We start from the raw sequence: 24,195 nt of genomic DNA on the forward strand, positions 1-24,195 counted from the left end.
GTGAATAACAAGGCAGGGGGAAGCCTTGAAGTAGATTGATTACACTTGTGATCACTCTTCCCAGATAATGTCCTCCCTTTTAATCATACATTGTGCCGCTGCACTCTTTACATGGTTAAGATGATCGCCCGCAACTTCATCACTGTCTCATTGTTAAAGCTGTACTAATTGAACAGCTATTCGCTGGGAGTTTTTATTTATTTATTTGTGATTTGTGGCTTGTTTACTGTTGTTGTGTTGTCCCTCTGGTTGAGTGGTGGCACAGTATGGCAGCCTGATGCTGCTTCTTTCACCCAGTCGAGTTAGATGTTTCTTCGCCTTACTTCAGAACAAGAGCAATAATATGACAGCACAACGCAGCACCAGTGTTAAGGGCTGTCCACACAGAGAACTCAAAACGTGCACTCTTCACTGAGGCCTATACTTGCCCACCGAGGGCTGTGTCAGTCATGGGGTGCAGCCGTCAAGACATGAAGAAGCTATGGGGAAAATAGAGTTTGTACGACAGATGATGCAACCTATGAGCAGAAGTGAAATGCAAGTCCAATTTGTGTGTGAATGTTGGGTCATCTCAATATGATTTTTGTAAGAAATAGGCCCCGACCACGGATCTTTTAAGAAAATTACAGGCAAATTATATCTAGTATCAAAACCCTGTTTTAACGGTCAGTGTCACATGACCCACAAGACTATTTGTGCCTTATTGGTTGAAAAAGCAAACAACGTTTCAGCAACAGTGACATTGGTTGCTTTTGTGGCACCCCTTATGGAAGTGAAATTGTCTCTGCGTTGTCCAGAGCTCTCTTAATGCGTGACTCAAATTTGGGGTAGATCGGTTGCTGCGTGCATGATTGAAGTGTCAGGCGGAAAAGGGTGTGTTTGCCTGTGAGTTGCTTCATGATCCAAGAAATCCATGGGGGATTATACGACCTACGGTTCAAGAGTTATAGGCAAAAACGTGAAGTTATAGTGTGTCACCATGAGGTCATTTAAAAAAAAATCGGATGGAGGTACTTCCTTGGCCTAGTGGGAGGGTGTGTGCAAAGTTTCAATGCCGATCGGTCCATGGGTTTCAGAGATTAGCTGTACACAGACACACACACACAGACAGACACACAGACAGACACACAGACAGACACACGGCCAGCCCGGCCCGGAGGGCCACAGATCTGACACACTTGACAGCAGCCACTTGCCTGTCAGCTGATCCCCAACGCCCGCTCTGTCTCTCTGCCGTTTACAATCCCTGAATTAAGATGTTCACGATGAGTTTGGCAGTGCAGAGGATGTCTGCATGGGGCCTTTCAGCCCCGGTAGCCCCAGGCTATCATCAGTAATCCTAGCCTATTGTTCACTTTGATGTTGGCTGCACTGACCACCAGGGTTTGAAATAACGGTGGGGAAGCTCCCCAGAAAGCCTAATTTGTGGAATTCTGAGGGAGCTCTGTAACATATTGGTGCCACTGGTATATATGTATACTGGTATATATTGTATTGTATAATACAACACAATACAATATTACAATATACAAAATTAAAGACATGATAGTCTAATTGCAAAGCACTCATCAATGTGCGTGTTTAATCATGCATAGCTATTTTTGATAGTTTGTGTCTAATAAGTAATGTCGCTGCTGTGGCCATCCATGCACGCACACACACTCAACACTCAAAACACACATACACACATTGTCATTTTGAGTGAATGTCTTCTGGTGTTTGAGGTGGTGGGCATGTTCATAACTCATGGCATTCAACCTGAGTCTGGACTGTTTAACAAAGGAATGCAAACCGTAACCTGTCCTCTGTGTGTTGACATTTGTTTCCCTAGCGGAGAAAAACATTGCAACGGTGAATAATATTTCATGTATTTTTTTTCACTGTGTAACACCAATACTGCTGACCGCAGCCAGTTGCTGTCAGTTTGAGAGGCCTACGGTATCTTTGCCCGTCCTCCTTGTTGTCTTTTGAAGTGGTTGACATTTTGATGGTAAACTAATTGCCCTATTTGGCTCGTATAGAAAGGGTTGCAAACAGCAGCCAAGGGCATATGGCAGTGATTACTTGCAGTATGTGCAAAAGTAAATACCTTGGGTGATAGTGTGTGTGTTTGTGTGTGTCGTGCGTGCGTGTGTGTGTAATTGCCTTTAGCAGTTCGACTAGGGTTTGAAGCACCTATAGTTTACTGGGATCAACTCATTTTGCAGTTTTCTGATACGGTCGTCTATAGCGGATATAACTTAGCTTCACCAGGTGGGCGGAAACCAAGAGTGCCTGTGCTCCTCCAAAATGATTCCCCTCGGAATTCCCCTTGTTTACTTACTCGGAATACTTCGTTTGGTATATCCATGTTTTATTCCAACTCGTGGCACGACTGGTGAGACTATAGACTGCTTGATTCTGTGTGGGGAACACATGAAATAGGTCGGATTTACACAGTCACACATGCGCAATGGCAGGGGAGTGGCCAATGCATGCTGAGGCTTCAAATGTGTCAAAGTTGAACTCCACCTGATGCGACACACAACTCCACCCATTCTTTTTTTTATTTTTTATTCCTTATGTATAGGACAGTAGGCTGACAGGAAATGGGGAGAGAGATGGGGAGTGACATGCAGAAAAGGCTGTCGGGATCGGGACTCGAACCCGCGACGCGCTGTCAGTCTACATTGAGTCTAGGTGCCTGAACCTCTACGGCAGTGGTCCAGGCCAACTCGACCCATTCTCTCAAATAGAATGGAAGGCCACGGAACGTGACTTATCCAGTCATTCATGTGTGACTGTACCGTTGTACCGGAGCTGCATGCCAAAAAAATTGCTGATCTCCAAGCTCATCACATCGTGTTGAGAGCTTGTAGATCAATTTTTTGTGTCGCATTGCGACACACTGTAAATCTCGTAGCTTGTAGATCGGCTATTTCCGTAGCATTGCGACGTGTTGTACATCTTGTATCTTGTGGGTATTTTTGGCTGGCGACTCACTCCGTCACGCGACGGACTATAAATTAAGCATTAGCCTGGCTTCTTCTGGTATTTAATGCCCCTTGACTCCCAACTCAGCAGACTCCCAATCACCATTAACAGGCAGATCAATGGGCAGCTGCAGGGGTCCTGAATGACCTGTCAGACTCTCCTGGTTTATTATGTCAGATCTCAAAGCTCCTTGCCGCAACCTACTGACCCCCAGCTCTCTTTCCTTCTCCCCTGTGATGAGTGGAGCGCCTGAAACCCTGTGACATTGTGGTGTCACGTGCAAAGAGGAAGGCAAGGAACGGGGAGCAGGGGGCAGAGAGGTCGCACAACGCCAAAATGTTTGTTGTGATCAGATGAGTGTGTCTGGCATTATGTAAATAGTACTTATCCGCTGTTAATTGCCTCCGCTGCCAGGAAGTGCAGATGAATGTGAACAAAGCTACTTCCAACTATGAAAGTCTCCCCAGGCCACTGTGTGTGTGTGTTTGTGTGTGTGTGTGTGTGTGTGTGTGTGTGTGCGTGTGCGCACAAGACATGGATTGGCATTGGCTGGCGCAGCAGGCACTGTCTGCACACCTACGCTCCACCCAAAAATGTGTTCTAAAACGAAGCAGCCTCCTGTTTTGTCAGCGAGAAAGAGACATTCAAAAGATTTGGGTTTTACTTGTCACTCACTTACATGTACAAGCAACGAAATGTTGGAGTGGCACGTTCCGCAAGACTGTGCAAAAAACAACACAATAAAATAATAACGATAAGACTGGATGTAATAAAAGAATAAGCGAAACAAAAGAACAAAGATGACAAGTAAAGTTGGCAGGCAATGGTATATAGGTAAAAAACACTTCAGAAGATTAAAAAAGGTGGGCGGGGGGGTGTTCTATTGCAGTACAGCTCGCAAACGCTCACATGCGGCTCCCATTTTTCATGTCGTGCTCTGACACTGGTATTGTACACAGGAGGACAATAGAAATGAAACATAGAGTCCGCGAGTCCGAAACGTGAGGGAAGGCTCGCTGTGCAGCCCACGTTGTGCCTTGTGCCAGAAGGCGGGTGCATTTTTCTTTTCCACCCACTGTGAGTAGCCCACTCGCAGCTCAACATAAAGAGGTGTTCCGTGACAGAAGAACCCACTTGATTTCACTCAGTCAGCATTATGTGTGGCACCATTACACCTTACAGCATCTTTTCACGCCAAGCTGGGGCCATTTTGCTGATATGCACAGCACACATCATCACTGTCGGGTGGAAACCTTGTGTGACCTAAAGGCATTGGTTCTCAAAGTGGGGTCCGGGGACCCTCAGGGGTCCGTGGGGGGGGTTCCAGGGGGTCCACACAGCAAAATGTGTTAATGTACAGTAGCATCACAATAATTTTAACCGCTTCAACCTTTTATACTTTGGGCTATTCAAAAATAGAAGATATACAAGTTCATAGCGCGGCATCTGTAGAGCTTGTAGATCTGCTATATTTTGAAAAATCATTGTGCAAAATTTGTGCAAACCTTTTGAATATATATCTTTTTAAAGAAAACATTTGTAACTTGCTTCTGGGGGGTCCCTGGAACAAAATATTTGAGATGGGGGTCCGCGGCCAAATACATAGCATTTTGGGGGTCTTTGACAAGAAAAGGTTTGAGAACCACTGACCTAAAGCGTTACTTTTCGGGTCCTGGGGGGGTAAAAGAACCACTGATCCAATGTAGTTATTATTTACTCACAAGCCTCTTGTTAATACTTTTTATTTGTTACATATTTAGTGTGTCTTTGGGTTAAAACTCACATAGAGACTTAACCACTTTCAACCTGGCATCTCTATTTTGATGTCATTGTAGTGACGATTTTTTCAAAATCTTTCAAAATAGCAACAATAGCATTTTTGAGGTGTTGTGAGCTTGTAGATGGGCTATTTTTCTCCTACTTTTGTGCGACACAGTCATAAGACACAAGTATAAAATAGGGTATTTATTTAGAAATAACTTATATGGAGATACAAGGTTTCTGCCCGACAGCGACAATATGCATCCAGCATCCATCTACCCCCCACCACCCAACGCCAATTATCAGTTATCACCAAGGAGGGAGGCTGTTCCGCCATTAGTTATTCATTCACCCGTGCGCCACGTTCGCTCTAATTTGATTTTCTCCCTACGTTTTTGCATTAAAACTCACTCCATAGACGCCGAGCTCTTATAAGTTAAGCACAGAGATTAACTGTGCTTCCCTAAATCTCTTCAACAAATATACTCTACATGTACCATTAACCTTGGACAAGCTGATTAACTCTAGCAACTTTTCCCCCCATACCGATTGCCCAAATCATGTTTGCAATCCACAGTAGAATTCCATAACTCATAACTGAAATGGGATATAGCGCAATTACCCCACGTCTGAGTGTAATCTGTTAGCGGGTGAAGATGAAACGCTGATCTAATTTATGCTGAAACGATCATTGCCAGAGAATAGATGATTGTGTACCACCGGCACATCTGAAGCATAAAACCCTGCACAATAGTCAATGGAGTCTGATGAAATGAAATGTGTACCCAAGAGTCTTTCCTGTGCATTTATGGCAAACTCTGCTTTGTGAGGGTGTGCAATTGTGTTCTCTCACCTGTGTTTGTCTTTCTGTCTGGCTACTTTCCAGACACTGTCCCTCTGCCTGTCTGTCTGCCCATCTGTCTGTCTAGTTTTGTACTTTTTTTGTGTCTGTATTTACACGTGTGTGTGTGTGTGTGTGTGCGTGTGTGTGTGTGTTTGTTTGTATTACTGGACCAAATGTCCCAAGTATTATAGAATTTGAGAAATGGACGTTGTGAGGACCATTTCACAATTTGTTTCATGGTTGAAAAAGGATTTTAGAGATAGGCTTACAATTAGAAAAATTAGACTAGAGTCTTGCGCATGGTGTGGTACACCGGAAAATGTTGTGAGCTTGTAGATCTGCTACTAGACTTTTCGGCTTACGGTTACAAGTGTAAAAAATACTTTAATAAAATCACTGTCCTAAAATGTCGATGTCCTCACAAGTTTAATAATATAAACCTGTGTGTGTGTGTGTATGCGCGTGCATGCGTGCATGTGTGTATGTGCTTGCTGGTGTGTGTGTTTTGGTCATCTTGGCAGACTGTGAGAGAGGCTCCTTCAGGCATAGGGCAGCAGCAGCATTTCATTAGCCCAACAACAGTGTGCCCCCAGAGCAGCTGACGATGCTAAGAGTGGGCCCTCAGCCATCCTCATAATCCTGCACCAACACACACCACAGTGTGGTGGTCAAAGTACACAACCCCCTCCCCAGCACTTGAGATACTCCTGGTCAGTGGTGGAAAAAGTGCTCACATTTTGTATTTTTGCTCACAAAAGTATCTATTCTGCAATGTAGAAATAGTAAAAGTACAAAAGTATTGGCCACAAAATATACTTAAAGTACCAAAAGTAAAAGTATTTATTATGCAGAATGTCCCGTTTCACAAGGTATAATGTGTATAATTTTGTTTGAGCTTGTAGATCTGCTATTTTCAAAAGATTTTTGATGATCATCGGTGATACCTGTATAATAACTATAAAGTGGGTAAAAGCAAACAATAGAGCAGCTAGAACAGTCAGGTAAGGACACCACTTTACTGTAATGCAGCCTTTAAAAACCAGGAAACGACAACACTTATGCCATATCACAATATTACCATATCCATAACCCCAGACTTTATCTAGTCCCATGATATCGATATAATATCGCTATATTACCCAGCCCTAGCTCACATTCACTCTCCCATTCAGTCACACACCAATGGCGGTGACAGCCATGCTAGGTGCACGTTCTGCTCTTCGGAAGCAGTGTCTTGCTTAAGGACACTTGAGGATTGAACCGTCTCATTCCTCCTGAGCCGCCGCTCGCTGCCCGAGAGTTACGGAATAATAAAGAGAGTATGTATGTAAACGACGGGCCGATGAATCGCTGCGCAAATTGAAAATGAAAAATCCACGCTGGGCGAGTTACGCAACGAAGGGAGCACTCCACCGAAGACTAGGCGCGCAGAAAAGAAAATTGGCAGAATTCATCAAATGTTCTAGGGGCATAAAAACCACTGACAGAAGTGAGTAGGTCCTTTAATGTGAAAAATAGCCCAGGGGGCCTTGTGGAGTGTGTTTTATGTGGTTGGAGGGGTTAAAGGAGTTGGTTCATGTAGAGATGTTGGGGTGGGGGAATGTCAGATTTCCCCAGAGAATTGCTCTCCCCCTCTTTCTCTCTCTCTCTCTCTCTCTCCCTCCCTCTCTTTCACTCTCTCTCTCTCTCTCTCTCTCTCTCTCCCTCTCTCTCTCACTCTCTCTTAGTTGCGTGTCACTGGAGCAGTACTTGAAGTCGCTCAAACAGTGACTCCGCCTGTCCGGGTGTGATTTATGCAGTCATAAGGGCCGTACTGTAGCGGACCGCTGCCTGTATTTTATTCTGACACTTATTATTGAAATGAGACATTTGGGGGGTGCAGAGAAGAATGTAACCCCTCTCTTTTCCCCCCCCTCCTTCTCGCCAAGAGGACGAGGTGGCAGGTCGCATTCAACGGCGCAATCTCAGCCCTCCAGCATGCAGGACTAATACTTCAGGGAAGGAATTAATTAAGAGGATTTAATGCTGCTTTCCCCTCACTGATAATTCCCCACTTCCACTTCCTGTGTATATTGTTTTTTATGTATGGAAAAAAATGCAAATTGATTTCCGCACATTCAAAGGCGGGAAGTTGACAATTGCGTTGTTGTTTGGGATTAGAGCAGTTGCCATGCGGCTGCTCTAAGCCACAGCAGTAACAGACTGCTGCTGTGCAGGAGGTGTAGTGTCCTCTGCCTGCCTGTGTGATATGAGCAGCACTCCTGACGTTCCATTGTGCTCCTTCTCTCTCTTGTTGTCTCCAAAAAGAGCACGGACAATGCCAGAGCCGCCCACGTATAAGAGGGTTTATTTATCCAAACAGCGGCTTCTCACTCCTCTCATCCCGAGTGCATTGGCGGTCATGGTGTCTTGGACATAATGACCTTCTATCGGCGCTCTGTTGGCGGTGCGTAGTGCAGCAGGAGAAGCGTGCAGGTCTCTGCTTTAGAGAGCCGTACCTCCTTTTGTCTGTCTGTATATCTGCCTCCTTCCGGCCTGTGTGTGTCCACTCTGTTGCCTACACCTCCTTGCTCCACCAGGGCCAACCGGAGGGCGGGAGGCAATCCAACCAGGTCTCAGAAGGAGGGAACAGGTGTGTGATCGGGCACTGTGCTTTTGACACCAGATGACTTACAGCAGTGGTTTTGAAACTTTTTTGTGCACAAGGGCAGGCACTTCAATGGGCATGTCAAAATCTCAAGCCACACCTGTGTATTCACAGCAAAGATAGCTGATCTTCAAGCTCACAACCAACTGTAGTTGAGTTATTTGAGCTATTTCCCAAAATGTGTCTGTGGGGAGGCTACTGTATAATGACATGCCTAAAATAAGGACATCAGGTTGAAATTGGTTAAAATTGATATATTTTCTACAACTTTTTGTATAGTACAGTATATTTCAATAATAATGTGGTGTTGTCACCAAATCCCAGGGCACACCGGGACTTGTCTCACGGCACACCAGTGTGCCTTGGCAACCCGTTTGGGAGCAACTGACCTACAGAACAGTATACAAATTGGCCGCCCTCCGTCCGTGGGCATGTTCTCAACACCCAAAAGGCTGTATATGGTGACAGGCAGCACACAGGAGGCTGTATATATGTTAAGGAGATCACAAGTTCAAGTGCTCACGGTTTGCCCAGAACTCAAGGTTATAGAATTTACCTACTCCATTAATGTGAGCTTGTGATTCTCTTTTCCACTGCAGTTGAAAGTGCTCTTTTTTTTTACCCCCTGTTGTCAGAGTCATTTGGAGAGGATATCATTATCATTCCGTTCAGCACGCTTCCAGGTCAACCAGCACAGAAGCTACTTACCTCAGCATAACCTCTCCTAAGCCACTCTAAAACATCTCATTAAGACACAGCATGGGCTGCATTGCAAGGCATAGAGTTGTATGGTGTTAATTTAAGAGCTAATGGTTTTAGTAGCGTTATTGCCTCCGAGCCGTTTTTTCCCCCCTTTTTTTTCTCGCAGTTGAAGCACATCAATCACCTCTATCAGTAAGTCCCGGCCAAAGCTGCTGGCAGCGTTAGATGTCTGCCTGCCACTGAAACAGACCCTGGTTGCGAAAGCACCGTCAGATGGAACGTGCGTGTGACATGTTAGCAGATAAACTGGTCCTACTTCACTACTACTGTCACTACATTCTGCCCCTCAGTCCGCGGAGAGAATATCGATGCGAGCCGGTGGTCGATAAGACAAAGGCACTTGCAGAGGAGGACGCCAGAAGAGTTGGTCTATAGATACTGTACACCAGTGGTTCTCAATCGTTTTCGTGCCGCGGACCCCCAAATTCATATTTGGCTGCGGACCCCCATCTGAAAATCTTTTGTGCCAGGGACCCCCAGAAGAGAAGATTTGGGGTTAAAAATTCGAAATCATTCAAAATGTTCCAAACATTCAAAATAGCCAACGTATTAATGGATAAAGTTGTTAAGATGATTGTAATGCTATGTTAAAGGGATACTTCACTTTCGGGCCGGGGACACATTTAAAAAAAATATTAAAAATAAATGAAAAAAGTTATGGAAAATTCATGGCCCCCTCACACATTAGTAGGACACTCTAATGCGTGAGGGGGCCATGAATTTTCCATAACTTTTTTCATTTATTTTTAATATTTTTTTTAAATGTGTCCCCGGCCCTAAAGTGAAGTATCCCTTTAACTGCTTTTGCTGCGGACCCCCTGTAACCCCCCCAAGGACCCCTGGGGGTCCCCGGACCCCACTTTGAGAACCAATGCTGTACACTTCCTCTCGCTTCCTCGTCATTTTCACCTTGAAGACACAAAGAACACAAAGGAAATAGGAGACTGTACGTTGCCATAGATGACTCTAGTCTTATTATTGTGAGAACACAGGTATTTTCTGGTATTGTTTGTTGATATTTTCTTTACTCAACTCTCATAATGGCTTATGGGTGCGTTTGGAGGAACCAATGCTGTACATTTCCTCTCGCTTCCTCGTCATTTTCACCTTGAAGACACAAAGAACACAAAGGAAATAGGAGAGTACATTGCCATAGATGACTCTAGTCTTATTATTGTGAGAACACAGGTATTTTCTTGTATGCTTGTTGATATTTTCTTTACTCAACTCTCATAACGACTTATGTGTGTTTGTGTGAAAGTTGCAATTTTATGTTCTGGGGTGCATCATAAAAGTACACAATTTTCCGAATGTTATTTGTCAACATGGCACTCGGTCACACAGAAACGGAGAGAGAAAAAAAAAAGGTTTCATCCTTTTCCGTTTCACTCCACTAAGCCGGTCTATTGCATTTGTTGTGCGAAAGGCTGTTGGTCGTCCCGGGGGGTTTCGAACAAAAACGCATTTCTCTGCCGGCTACAGCTGCTGTGTATCCATGTGCAAACGGGCGCCAGATGTACCTCTGGCCAAGCACTCACATACTCCATCCCAGTGCTCCCTTCCAGCCAACTTAACCCATCAAGACCGGGAACGCATCTGTGTCATTTTAAGATGTCTTTGGCTATTCAAGATAGCAGATATACAAGCTCATAGCGCTATGAGCTTGTAGATCTGCATTTTTTTTTTAATGTATCTTTATAGATAGATAGATTTTTTAGATAGATTTGTATTATAGTGTCCTGCACCACAAGATACCCAGCCCGCACGGGCTTATAAGACACTCACACAATGTACATACACCAAGATGCACCAAAAACAGAATACATAAACATTTTGATTGTCCAACTCATACTGATTTGAGTTGGATTTGTATAACTCAAATCTTTGCTTCTGGAGGTCCCTGGAACAAAACATTTTCAGATGGGGGTCTGCGGCCAAATACATAATTTTGGGGGTCCTTGAAGTTGGAGCACCACTGATATAGCAGTATATATTTGGCCGCAGACCCCCATTTTGTTTCAGGGACCCCCAGAAGCAAAGATTTGAGTTATAAATGTTTGCTTTAAAAGAATATGTATAATCAAAGATTTGCAAAAAAATCAATTTTTTTCTAAAAATAGCAGATCTACAAGCTTGTAGCGCGGTACTCTGTGGCACGCTATGAGCTTGTGTATATATGACACACAGATGCATTCCCGGATTGAATGGGTTAACTGATATCTTACACAGGCTGCTTTCAGAACAAACAAAGCCGGACAAAGGAAATATACCCACGATAAAAAATCTCAATCGTGTGATTCCTACCCAATCAGATAATTCATGTTTGTTTCTTTGGCAACATGAAGGTGCTTTTTCACACAAAGCACGCACAGACTCACAGCAATGTTGTTAGTTGATAAAACAGTCTGGCTGCTACATAGTTTGATGCGAACAGCTTTTGTTTACCAGGGTTTGTGTTTATGAATGAATATGTATTTGCATGTTTTATATGCACACTTGAAGTGGAAAATTGGTTTGAGTGTAATTACGCTGAAATCTGTGTGACGTGATCAGAAGAGGCTGCATGAATATATCAAGCATAAAGCTCACAGAAAATGCATTTTCACTCCTCGCTGTTTGTTACTTGTCGATCTACAAATGTAATCACATTCTGCAGGTGCACTCATTGTGAAGGTTAATTAGTGCAGTTGAAAATAAATATTTTTTTGTCAAGAAAACTTGGCAAAGTATTAGATAGTTAAATATAGTGATGCTGATTAAGTTAGTTGCCTGCCTATAGCAGGGTTCCATGTCATAGCCAGAGCTATTATGACACTTTATAGACTTACTTTGTAAATGAAGAATATTCATATAATATCAATATTCAATTATTTATTGCCAAAACCAACTTACAGTTGATTTAGAATTTCTTTCGGTGTGCTCAGAGATAAGAACAAGAACAATGCGGAAGTAACGCTTGCCATCAGGTCACCAATAGTTCCAAACACGTACTGTATACCACTGTACTGGGCGGCATGTGGCTCAGGAGGTAGAGCGGCTGCTTGGTTCGATCCCGGGCTCCCCCAGAGTTAGTGTCGAAGTATCCTTGAGCAAGACGCTGAACCCCTAATTGCTCCCGATGAGCAGGTTGGTGCCTTGCATGGTTTCCTCCGCCATCGGTGTGTGTGTGTGTGAATGTTGGTGAATGTAATGCACAATCATTGCAAAGCGGCGAAAGCGCCTTGGATAAAGGTGCTATATAAATGCACCATTTACTGTATAGTTCCAGTCATTTAGTCCTCCTAATGGGAGTTGATGAAGCGCGTGCGATACATGAACCACGTGGTCGAGATGAGATTGGTCGAGATCAAAGAGTGTTCTAAGTTACTCTTTCAACGGGTCTGAGTTAGCTTTGATCCATTAAGACCGGGAAAGCATCTCTGTCATTTTAGATTTCTTCCGCTATTCAAAAATAGCAGATCTACAAGCTCATAGCGCGGCATATATTTTTTAAAGCGAACATTTGTAACTCAAATTTTTGCTTCTGGGGGGGTCCCTGGAACAAAATATTTTCAGATGGGGGTCCGCGGCCAAAAACATATTATTTTGGGAGGTCCTTGACGTGAAAAAGTTTGAGCACTTATTCAAAAAGTGTGCCGTGCTATGAGCTAGTACTGCTACGTTTTTGAATAGCCAAAGAAATCAAAAAATGACACGGATGCTTTCCCCGGTCTTAATGGGTTAAACACAGATTCAGAACCTTCAAGTGCTTATCAATCATTCACCTATAAAGTCAGAACTGAAATCGGCATGTAAATATGGAGAAGATCAAGGCCTAATGTCTTTCAGTGTTGGGTCACCAACCATCTGCAGGTGTCTGGTCTCACTCAGGCATGGTGCCTTGTGCCGTTATTAAAGTCATGACCAGACATATCATGGAATAAGCCGAAGGCAGATCTTAAGTACTGTACTGTACTGTACTGTACTGTACTGTACTGCAGTGGTTTTCAACCCTTTTCATTTCACGGTCCATTATTTATTCGGCATTTGAGCCACGGACCACCATTTGATGAGATGTAACCTCTCAGACCCCAAACTTTAGAATATTTTGTTGTTGTTGGATGAGATTGTGTCCACAGTTCCATGCTGTATTGATGTGGTACCATAGGAGAGATGACACTACAGGCAAACGTTGATCAAAGTAACTATTCTTCTACATTCTCTAATTGTGTTACTTCTTGTAAATCAAGTAATGCAGATGTTTAACAATAATTTAACTCTTGACGCTCTCAAGAGTTAAAGATCTATAAGGGTCCATTTGGTTAATACCAACTATTCCATCATTTAGCTGGGAACCTCCTCAAGGACCCCTGGTGGTCCCCGGACCACACTGCTGTACAGTACTGTACTATACCCCGTCTGGATGCCTGCATCTCCAGAAATCCGTCTGTCTGGAATCAAGAGCATGCATCTCCATGAACATGTCAAATCTAGTGTTGCTATTATTGTCAACCACTTAAACCATATGTACTTCGTTGACAGAGGTCCCCAGGGTCTGTACTTGGCCCCCTCCTTTTCCCCCTCTATCCCAAATGTCTTACCACTGTTGTCACTGAATGTTTGGCTATTATGACACACCCAGAAAAGGGGACGCTAGGGTTTGTGTACTGTATGTGGTTAATTTCACTCTGGAGAAATTCAGTTAAATTAACTCTGTGTTTTTACTGTTTAAACAAACCGAGGCACAGAGTTTTATCTGGCACTCCCGTCAGCCCAGAGAGAGGGACCACCACACCCAGGATGTTTAAAATCCTGTCCCACGTGCAGGAGTTTAGGCTATTTAATATGTTGATTGGGGATTAATTGCTCCATCTGGCTGAAAATGAAAACGAAAATGAAAGAGGAAAAGAATCCTTGTTTCATTATGGCCACGGGTGTTTGTATAGCGAGACGACGGAAAAGAGGAGGAGGAGGAGGAGAAGGAGCGTGGACAGGACGAGGCTGCACCAGAGGGAGAGCTGGGAAAAAATGTGATCATTTTTCTCTGGGACTGTCATACACAATAGGCAGCCTCATTTGTCTGCTCAAACTCCTTTGTTTCCACCCAGGCTCCTATGGTCTAGGATTAGGCTACTCAGCGACAGGGGTGTAACGTAACTAAGTACATTTACTCAAGTGCTGTACTTAAGTAACATTTTGAGGGATACTCCACTACATCTCAGAGGCAAATATAGTACTCTTACTTCACTGCAATTATTTGAAAACTTTAGTTACTAGTTACTTTGTAGTTTTTGATCATTATTACAAAACATACATTCATCACTTCAGCCCTATATACATTTCGGCCATTTGAAAATAGCCGATCTACAAGCATTGTGACCTTGTAGATCTGCCATTTTCAAAATATTTGATACATTTGAAAACTTGTGAAATGGGACACTCTGCACAATGAGTACTTTTACTTTTGGTGCCGATACTTTTGTACTTTTACTCAAGTACTAATTTTTGATTACCAGACTTTTACTTGTAACAGAGTATTTGTACATTGCAGTATTGATACTTTTACTTAAAACAATTGAGTACTTTTTTCGACCACTGCCAGGCTCCCTGGTCCAGGATTAGGCTACTCAGCGAGAGAGATGGAGAGATGGAGAATGGGGGAAGGGGGGAGTGAACAAGGGGAGAGGAGAGAATTGAACCTCGACCAAAACAGCTATGAGCTAATTATTACAACAGCCCCATGTTATTTTAACACAGTTCTATAGCATAATGCCCGTGCTGCAATATTTAAAGACTTGCTGACTGGCCACAAAGAGAGTGGCCAGAAAAGAAAGCAGGTCTGTGGAGGTATTAAAAGGGAGGAATGGGGGGAGGGTGGGCACAACTGCACAGTTTTCACGTTTTTTCTTCCAAATTGCCGCTGCAGTTCCACAGGAGTGCTGTTGACCCAGTTTATCTCTCTCTCAGGTGATTAATGCTACAAACAAAGGTCATACCGGGAGACAGGGGGAGAAGGCCAGTGCCCAACAGGCGTTAAGGGAGTTATACAATACACTGCTCTTTACTACTGAGAATGTGTTATAGTGTTTGTAGGGCAACACCCAGTCTCACTCTCCAGGAAAAGACACGTACAAGCCATGGGACCACCAACCAGCAAGCTATGAATAAAACGTTATCTTTAACCAATATGTATGGTAGAGTATTTTAATTCAATATAACTAGCACTGGCTGGAGGTAGTCTCTACTACGACTCAAACTTTTAACACTGGTGACGGCTAGGACCCTTTCTGGTTGACAATGGCCGCGCTTCCCAAAGAGATCCTGCGTAGGGAGTTACGTGCGGTCCTTACGAAGGCTTCGGTAAGAAGGCTGCCTTAAGTTACGGGTATTACCCGAACACGCACGTAAGCGCCTCTCTCCACACAGGCTATGCAGACACTTAACCGGTCGGAGCTGTCCTATCAATCGATGCCAAACTAACCGATTGTTCCACTCAACTTCCTTATATGTACATGCTCGCAAGTGAAGTGGGATTGTACTCAGCCCATCAATACAATAAGGCTGAAAATGTATAAGCTTTAAATGCTGTTGGTAACTGTGACTGCACAATACCCTTGTTTAATTTTGTTAATTCTATGACTTCATTTTTCTATATCAATGTAGGCTATAATATGAAGATAGACAGTGGTGTACTGTGGATGTTTTAACTAATGGATGAAGCGCAACGTCAGGTGCATGTGCACACGCTCGCACATACAGTACACGTGCACGTGTATTAACCCACTATCGAATGTTATTCTATTTAATTTACTTGCATAATGGGGACACTTTAGCGTTTTCATATACATTTTCCTTGCAGACGTCACCTCACCTCTGTAATTTAATTCATGAATCCATTATCCAAACGTTGTATTTGGACTGCTTCAGGACATCTGACAGTAGGCTATGCCACCTACAGTATTAGCAGGTCACACAATGGACCATTGATATGAATCCACACTTCTCTGTCTGTCTGACTGTCTGTCCGTCTGTATATATATATAAACATGGCGAGCACAACAGCTGCTGTCACTGTGTGTGGGGTCTTTCATCATATTGTTTAAATATAAAAACTCAGAAGGCTTTCGGGAAACGGGTTTGCTGCTACGCAGTACCTTAGGAGGCTCTTACGCACGTGCGTAAAGCTACGCACGACCTGAAATCGCTTTGGGAAACCCGGCCAATGTCAGTAAAGTTATTTGAAACAGACGTTACACTGGATTGAACACGAGATACACGGCCATCTTGATTGCAGTTCGGACATTTATCTCACATCGTCAGAGTGAGACAATGGGCATAAAACCTACGGATTCCATCTTTAATAAATAAATGTATCTTTACTGTACATAAGCATGTCATTGTCTCAGTACAGTGGTAAAAGGTAACTTTGTAATGCAGATACAGTACACAGCATTGCCAGTGAACTAGTCTATTTATTATAGTAAAGCCACGCGGTTAAACACAGCTACTGGTCATTTGGACATGTGCACCTCAAATAGGGTTTGGCAGCGACTTTTCACATGTTGGTAAACCTTGGCCAAATCATCTTTGTTGTGCCTCAGGAATACTGGGAGGTTTTAAAGGTCTCGATAGGAGTTCCGGTTAACAAGGCATCTTTACTGAGCATTAGAAGAATCCCACTCTCATTTCATTTCAGGTACATTAACTGTCTGCTGCACTTGAAATTTGGTCACTTTTTCAAGACCCAGTCTGCAGAATGTAATACTCTGCCAGTATATTTTGCATTGCAATGCAGGAATTCAAAATATAGGTTAAGAGACTACTGCTTTGAGTTTTCCTTCCTGTCGTTCATTTTATTCTTCACAGCCGTCGCTTTTTGGATGCTAAATGCAGATTTCTACCCTCTTCTTTTCTGTCCTTTTCAAGTAATCATTTTAACTCAATTCAACAAGCGTGCCCTGCAAGCAAAACGCTTCAATCCAAATGCCAGACTTGAATAAAACTGCTTGAATAATTGTGCTGCGTCTACCCCTTTTTTCTGCCACTATCTAAATTATAATCTCTAGTCTCAGTATCTATACCAAATCACATTCTCTGAGGTATAGCACAGCAGCAATGGTTTCTTTTCGAGAGCAATTACTGGGGCTAAATGAAGCGGTGATTTTCTTCATACATGGGCCAGCTGCAGTGCAAATGGTTTTCACTCTGCCAGAAAATCTAGTTGATTCTGTGGAGCCAAGCCTGAGGATGCACTTATGAGTGAATGAGAGCCACTGGGGCAGTGATAGAGAACCAAGGGCTTTTCATCCAGCCATACTTATCGTGTCACTTCAGACTGTCTTTTCTTGAATGCTTTTACAAAGATGCAGTGTTTGGTTATCTTCTGTGCCAAAAAAGTGCTTGAGCATCATTTATAAAATTATGAGGATCTGCTGTAGCGTCTCGAACCACGCTGCAGTGTATCGTCGTATACTGTACTGCATTGTCAATGACCAGAGGAGTGGACAACTTTGAAATACCCAGAATGTTGCTCTCTTGTTTGATCAGCACTTGACTTGAGAAAGCAGTTTCACATATTTTTTCCCTCTACTCCAAATCTCTTTGCCGAACGTTCAGCCATTATGACCCAGAATAGGGACGCTAGGGTTCAAGTAGTTAAACACATTGGCCCTCCCGAGCTTTGACATTGTGGCTTACCAATTTACTGTTGGCAGAGTGTATGTATGTCACATAACACCATGCTCTGCAGTTGCACACAAAACACAATGTGTCTAATGGCTTTCCCCTTCTTCTTCTTCCTCCTCCTCAGGTGAATGGTAAAGAGCTGTCCAAGTCCAGCCATGAGGAAACAGCGGAAGGCTTCCGCAGCCTCACCAAAGACCCCATCATGGTGCAGGTTATCAGGCGGACGCCCGGAGGCCGTCCCCATGGCTCCCCTCAGGAAATCCACGTTTTGGATGTGTGCACGCAGACCGACATCACCTTTGAACACATCATGGCGCTGGCCAAGCTGCGACCCACGACCCCTCCAGTGCCTGATGTCTGTCCCTTCCTGCTCTCTGACAGGTAGGCTCCTATATAACCCCTATACTGTATAGGTAGGCTCCTGCTTACCTGTAAACCCTGACAGGTATGCTCCTACCTACTTGTAAACCCTGCAGCCTGTGGGAGTGTTAAGCCCATTGACTATAGAGAACCAAAGTCTGACATCACTGCCGCTATTTGTTTATTTTTGGAACACAGTTCTTATATGACACGATCTAAGATGACCCTATGGTATTTTCAATAGAAAAAATAGTCAGTGACGATAGGACTTCGGTAGTCTATGACTAATAATTGTTGGGTTATTTTTTCCTCAAAATGACCTAATCTTAATTTGAATTGTATTGCTGAAAAGGACCGGAGAAAATACATATCATACAGGTCAACGGACATCAACACAATAGGCAATACACATGTACAGTATTACCCAAATACAGTATACAGTACAAACTTATTTGCCTTGAAAATACTGACGAGTCTATCCTTATTGTCATTGCAACATGTCTTCACAACTTTCCCCTTGTTCAGATTTAAAAATCCACTCACTGGCACTGTTGACTATTGACTGGTGCCAGTGGGAAAAGCTTCTTTATACCAGCCTTCAATAAAATCGTTTGCTCCTGCCGAACATGACTTGTGTGGTACAATCAATACATTCTACAATTACAATCACGCCACCACAATTGAAAGGCAGGAATGTGCAATGCCTCAAAGACTGTGTCCTGAAAACAAGACATGAAAGCATCTAAAAAACTCTGAGATAAGCCGTTTATTTTTTATAGCACCTTCCAACAGCACTGCAATTCAAAGTGGTTTACACAAAACATTAAGAGCATTCAGACAAGAAACACGTCGTAAAATGTAATTTGAATTCGATTTTAAATAGTTAAAGAATAAAATAAGAATAAGCTGAAATAGAGACAGATAAAATTACGAGAATAGAGGTAGAGTGCAGCTCAAACAATGAATCAGAAACCTCAATAAAAGGCAGCAGCAAAGGGAAAGGGGTTCTTCTTGGAAAACAACAAAGAAATCTGGGGTTTATTACTTCCCTTTGCTTGGAGTTTTGTTCATACTCTATTAATCTCACAGGAGCAGCAAACAAGCGAACAAAGACAAAGTTTAGCATATCTAGGTTTCTCCTCTAGGGACATTGAAACATTAACTAAGCAGTGTGCTTTTATTACAGCGTGTGGAAGATAACGGACAGACTTATGATTAATTCCAATAACATCAAAGCATACCTAATTACACGCACACCGACATCAGTGGGTGCTAGCCTGCTAGGCCAAATAAACTAATATTTAGAAGAGGTAGTGCCTGCACACCGTCTTCAAAGGGTCACTTTATTGAGTTTCGATCCTCACAGGATCTTCATCAGGTCGGTATATTTAATTCCAATAACATCTCATGGATGATGAATTGATGGGTTTTAAATTTGATCAAGTATACATTGTCGTTTACAGTCCACCAGAGACCTCATATACAGCCATCGAGGGATCCGATTTCAATCTAGCGTTTTATCTGCATTATTGAAAACAAATATGGCCATTGGTCCGCTGATAACCAACCATGATAAGGTGTAACCACACATTTATTAAACGCTGTTTTTTATAGGCCCAGGTATTTTATGCATGACCCCACCTAACCCTCTGTCTGTCTTTCAGTAGCTGTATAGATTCCCCACGGGGCCTGCTTGTAATAATTGCAGCTGCTTGGTATATCCATTTTGTTTCATGGAAGGTTTACAAGGTGATTAAAGTGAATGGGCTAATAAAAAACTAGGCAACACAGTGCAATGCTAAGCTCACTGGCTACTTGCAGCCCCCGGGCTCAGCCCAAATGTAATCAATGTGACCCATAAAACCCCCATTTTCCTCTCTTCATCGGAGATCAGGTGCACAAGCCAATATATTGCTAGATTTTTATAGATATAACAAATGTTTGCCGCTCTTATTTTTCAGGGTGGATTGTAAACCTTTGTAATTGTATTCCACACGCACACGCCGCCAGAGACGTTTCAAATGTATAATATTGTACAGTAGAATCAGAGTGTAAAGCATTCTGACATTTACTGGTCTGGTCCTTTTGCCCAGGAGATCATTTTTTTGAGACAGGTCCTGTTGGTTTTTACAGTGGTGGGTAGTCTGGTTGTATGATAGCGTTTTATTGTATGCCTTGATTAGTATCTTGTGTGGCTCTCAAGCCGCTCATCTTGTCGCAGCGGTCCCCATTCAACGTTGTTTTGTTCTGTGAGTGAGTGCAACATAATAGAGTTACACCATACAACGTGTGGGGGGTTGTCAGTCAAGAGCAGGAAGCAAATTAAATGACTGTGTTCGTGATTAACAAATGGCTGTACTTTTAGCACATGCATTCTACTGGCAGTGAAAGCCCTTGACAAATCCTTTCTTCCAGACTCGGGCAGTGACGAACATCCTGTCACTTCAAGGTATTCAATGCATATTATGTGAAAGAGAATGAGCGAGAACTCTAGCTTTGCCATAGCAAAAGAGAGCTCTTCTCTCGATGTCTCCACTTTCCCCCTCCCACTTGATAATGGTTTCTATTTATATTACCCCTAATTCTTTGTATCCTCCCATCTCCCCATCTCTTTATTTCTCTCTATCTCTCTCTCTCTCACTCTGCGTTTCTCTCTCCGCTGACAGCTGTCACTCTCTGCAGGACCAGGAGTTCTATGAAGGGACTGACTACCTTTCGCCTCTGCCAGTCGATGGAGAGAGGACAGAGGAGTTTGAATATGAGGTAAGAATCAATTTCACCCATATAGTCAGTTTTTAGCCTTACTTCATATAAAAATAAATAGCCTATCTACAACGTGTAACGATGCAACGTGTTGTGAGCTTGTAGATCTAATTTCCTCTTAGTTTTTGTTGGACAAAGGTTGTATGTATTTAATTGAGTCTGACCAGAAGCGGCGATAAAACATATCCCCACCAGTAGTGATACAAATGAATTACCAGAGGGGGGATATCAAAAACAGAAGCATGGATTTGCTCCCGCCCCCCCAGCAAATTGAACCCTGCCTGTAATCATCAAAAGTGACTATGGTGCAGCTACAATACAAGTATATGCTTACATGTATACTATATACATTGGGGCACACACACACGCACGCACACGCAAGCACACACGGACACATATGCATACGTGCATACACACACACACAAACACCGGAACGCTACCCCACCCTACCCCAACAACATATGCTTATAAAACACTCTGTTTACCAATCAGTTCAAGAGCCCGGCACTAATTGACTCCGCACATATTCCCCAAGGGCACAGCAGTGACAGATGAACAGTCACATGATAGATATCTTGGAATATCAACAGGACCTTTGACACTCCCCCTGGTGATGACGACACCTCTGCATTTGTTTATCCTATTCTACGAAGTGAAAAAGAAAAAGAGAGCCTTTGCTCAGAATTCATATGAGGAATTGTCTTTAGTGTCTGGTGATGTGCAGCATTACATTGCCGAGCATACTTCTCTAGACAGTATAGACTACTGTAGACTGTACATACTTCCAGAAAGTATAGACTACAATAGACTTCACATAATTCTAGACACTAGACAGTACAGTATGTACAGTAGACTACAATAGACAGTACTTTCAGACAGTATAGACGGCATATGGCAGACTATACAAAGATGGCAGACAAGCTCAGCGCTTAAAATTGAGCATGTTTTATGAAATGCATGTTAATAGAGCTGTAATGTAGGAGAGCTAGTGAATATGTGAATGCAGGGCTGCAGTGATAAATGGTATACAGTTACAGTAACACAATGTAAACACAAGTAACACAAGTGTACTAAAGCTGAAAAGAAGTCAAATTCTTTTCAGTTTGCCAAAATGTCTGACCAGTCACACGCGGTGTTCACATTGCGGTGATTTCAAGCTAGTTAGAAAAGAGTGAAGGATGCAAGAAGTACCAAAAAACTTCAGCAAGGTGATGCGTTTGTGCACGTTCTTCGCAATCATGTCATTTTGTTCTTATGACTTCGCAGAACTTCGTTTCCACCAGAAGTATGCTTCCACTCAAAGGTTCTTGTCAGCAAGTGACGCCATCATATCATGCCATGGATTATAATTTAAGCCCATAGTTCAACAAGAATAAATCATGAAATGATACAGCCGTAGTAATATTACGGTGAAAAGATGACTGCATTTCATGGGATTCATGTGCTGCTACCTTCGTTCACTAGAGGTGTTTTCATAGGATGGAGCACAGGGCTTGAAGCTGGTTGAATTTCATTGACAAAACCCCATTACAGAGGAACAGTGTGTGTGGCAGGTGTTGTATGGAAAAGAGGAAAGTTGTTGTATGGCTTTGGTTCTCAAAGTGAGGTTCGGGGACCCCAGGGGTCCTTAAGGGGGTTCCAGGGCGTCCCCAGCTAAATTAGTTAATATAGCATAAAAAAAAGTTTAAACACTTTAATCCTATACGTCGAGTATTCTAAAATAGCCAATCTACAATGTCTCAATGCATTGCAATGCAACATATGAGCTTGAAGATCTTAAAATGTGAACAATTTGGTATATTTCTGATTTCTGATTTCTGGTGTGTGTGGTAGGTATATATATGGAACAGAGTGAAAGGTGTGTGTGGTAGGTATATATATGGAACAGAGTGAAAGTTGTGTGTGATACTGTAGGTATTGTATGGAACAGAGTGAAAGGTGTGTGTGGTAGGTATTGTATGGAACAGAGTGAAAGGTGTGTGTGGTAGGTATTGTATGGAACAGAGTGAAAGTTGTGTGTGATACTGTAGGTATTGTATGGAACAGAGTGAAAGGTGTGTGTGGTAGGTATTGTATGGAACAGAGTGAAAGGTGTGTGTGGTAGGTATTGTATGGAACAGAGTGAAAGGTGTGTGTGGTAGGTATTGTATGGAACAGAGTGAAAGGTGTGCGTGGTGCTGTAGGTATTGTATGGAACAGAGGAGAAGGTGTTGGTGTGGAACTAAGTGAAAGACGTGTTGAGACTGACAGCAGCATATTTCCCTGATCCCATCTTCACTGGAGCTGAAGTAACGGAGGTGCAGGAACTGGCGCTGAGATTAGTTTGATAGATGAATTTAAAAAGCTTGTCAGTCTCCTTTACGCACGCACACACACACACACAGAAACGAGACGTCCTTTACACACAAAGACTCACACACACACACAGACGGAGTCTTCCACAACACAATCACCCAAAGCATGACACTCTCCCTCACATGCACATGCATGCAAGTGCATGCACGGGTGCAGTCGCACACGCACATGCACACACGCACCACACACATGCACACACGCACACACACATGGACACATGCACACATGCACAAACACTGTATGCACATACAGACACACACACGCGCATATATTGTACACTTGCACACCTACTGTACTGTACATGCACAGTATGTGCACACACGCACACACACACATACAGTATACAAACATACATACGTTTGCACACATTCACACACCATACATATGCTTGCTCATACAGTACTGTATGTGCGCGCGTGCACACACACACACACACACACACACACACACACACACACACACACACACACACACACACACACACACACACACACACACACACACACACACACACACACACACAGATGTACATTACCAGTAGCTGTGACAGGAGGTGATAAACAGACTCTCAGTGGCATAGCGGGGCCGTCTCGACCCAGAGACTCCTATCCCCCTAATGTTCTTCATTTCCAAGTCATTGCGGAGCAGACCTACTGCGTTGCAGGACCACCTGCCTGATCTGATCAGTAATGGAAGAAGTATTCACATGTTTTACTTAAAGATGGGGTGCCATGATATTTTTCAACCCTAAAACCTGATCATAAGGTATTATTATTATGTAAGGATTTTTTTCAACAAAAAAAAAGTGTACAGAAATGGTTAAAATTATGTTTTTATGTGGACACGCCTCCAGTTCATTAAGTATACCTGGTTCTCACCTTAGCACCTCCTCCACCACCTTAGCACCACCCACCTGTCCTAGTCCCTCCTCCTCCTCATGCCCACACCTGTTGTGTTATGATAATGAGGGGGAGGGTATGGCTTTGTGATGTCACTAAAGCGCTGTTTCTCTATTGGCACGTTTGACCCTCAAGGTTTCAGCCTCCAGGAAGAAACTCCAAATAGT

General features: G+C 43.1%; 1 protein-coding gene across 1 annotated transcript in view; it reads left to right on the forward strand.

Annotated features, from left to right (window-relative positions):
• Positions 1-24,195, forward strand: part of LOC308092408 (PDZ domain-containing RING finger protein 4) — a 173,403-nt gene that overhangs the window by 120,682 nt on the left and 28,526 nt on the right. Inside the window, exons 3-4 of the mRNA XM_080438277.1 lie at positions 17,776-18,032; positions 20,678-20,774. Coding sequence (XP_080294403.1) covers positions 17,776-18,032; positions 20,678-20,774 — 354 coding nt within the window. The remainder of the gene's footprint in view (positions 1-17,775; positions 18,033-20,677; positions 20,775-24,195) is intronic.

Source organism: Gymnoscopelus braueri (assembly GCF_963280865.1).
Source record: "Gymnoscopelus braueri genome assembly, chromosome: 9".
NCBI lineage: Eukaryota > Metazoa > Chordata > Actinopteri > Myctophiformes > Myctophidae > Gymnoscopelus > Gymnoscopelus braueri.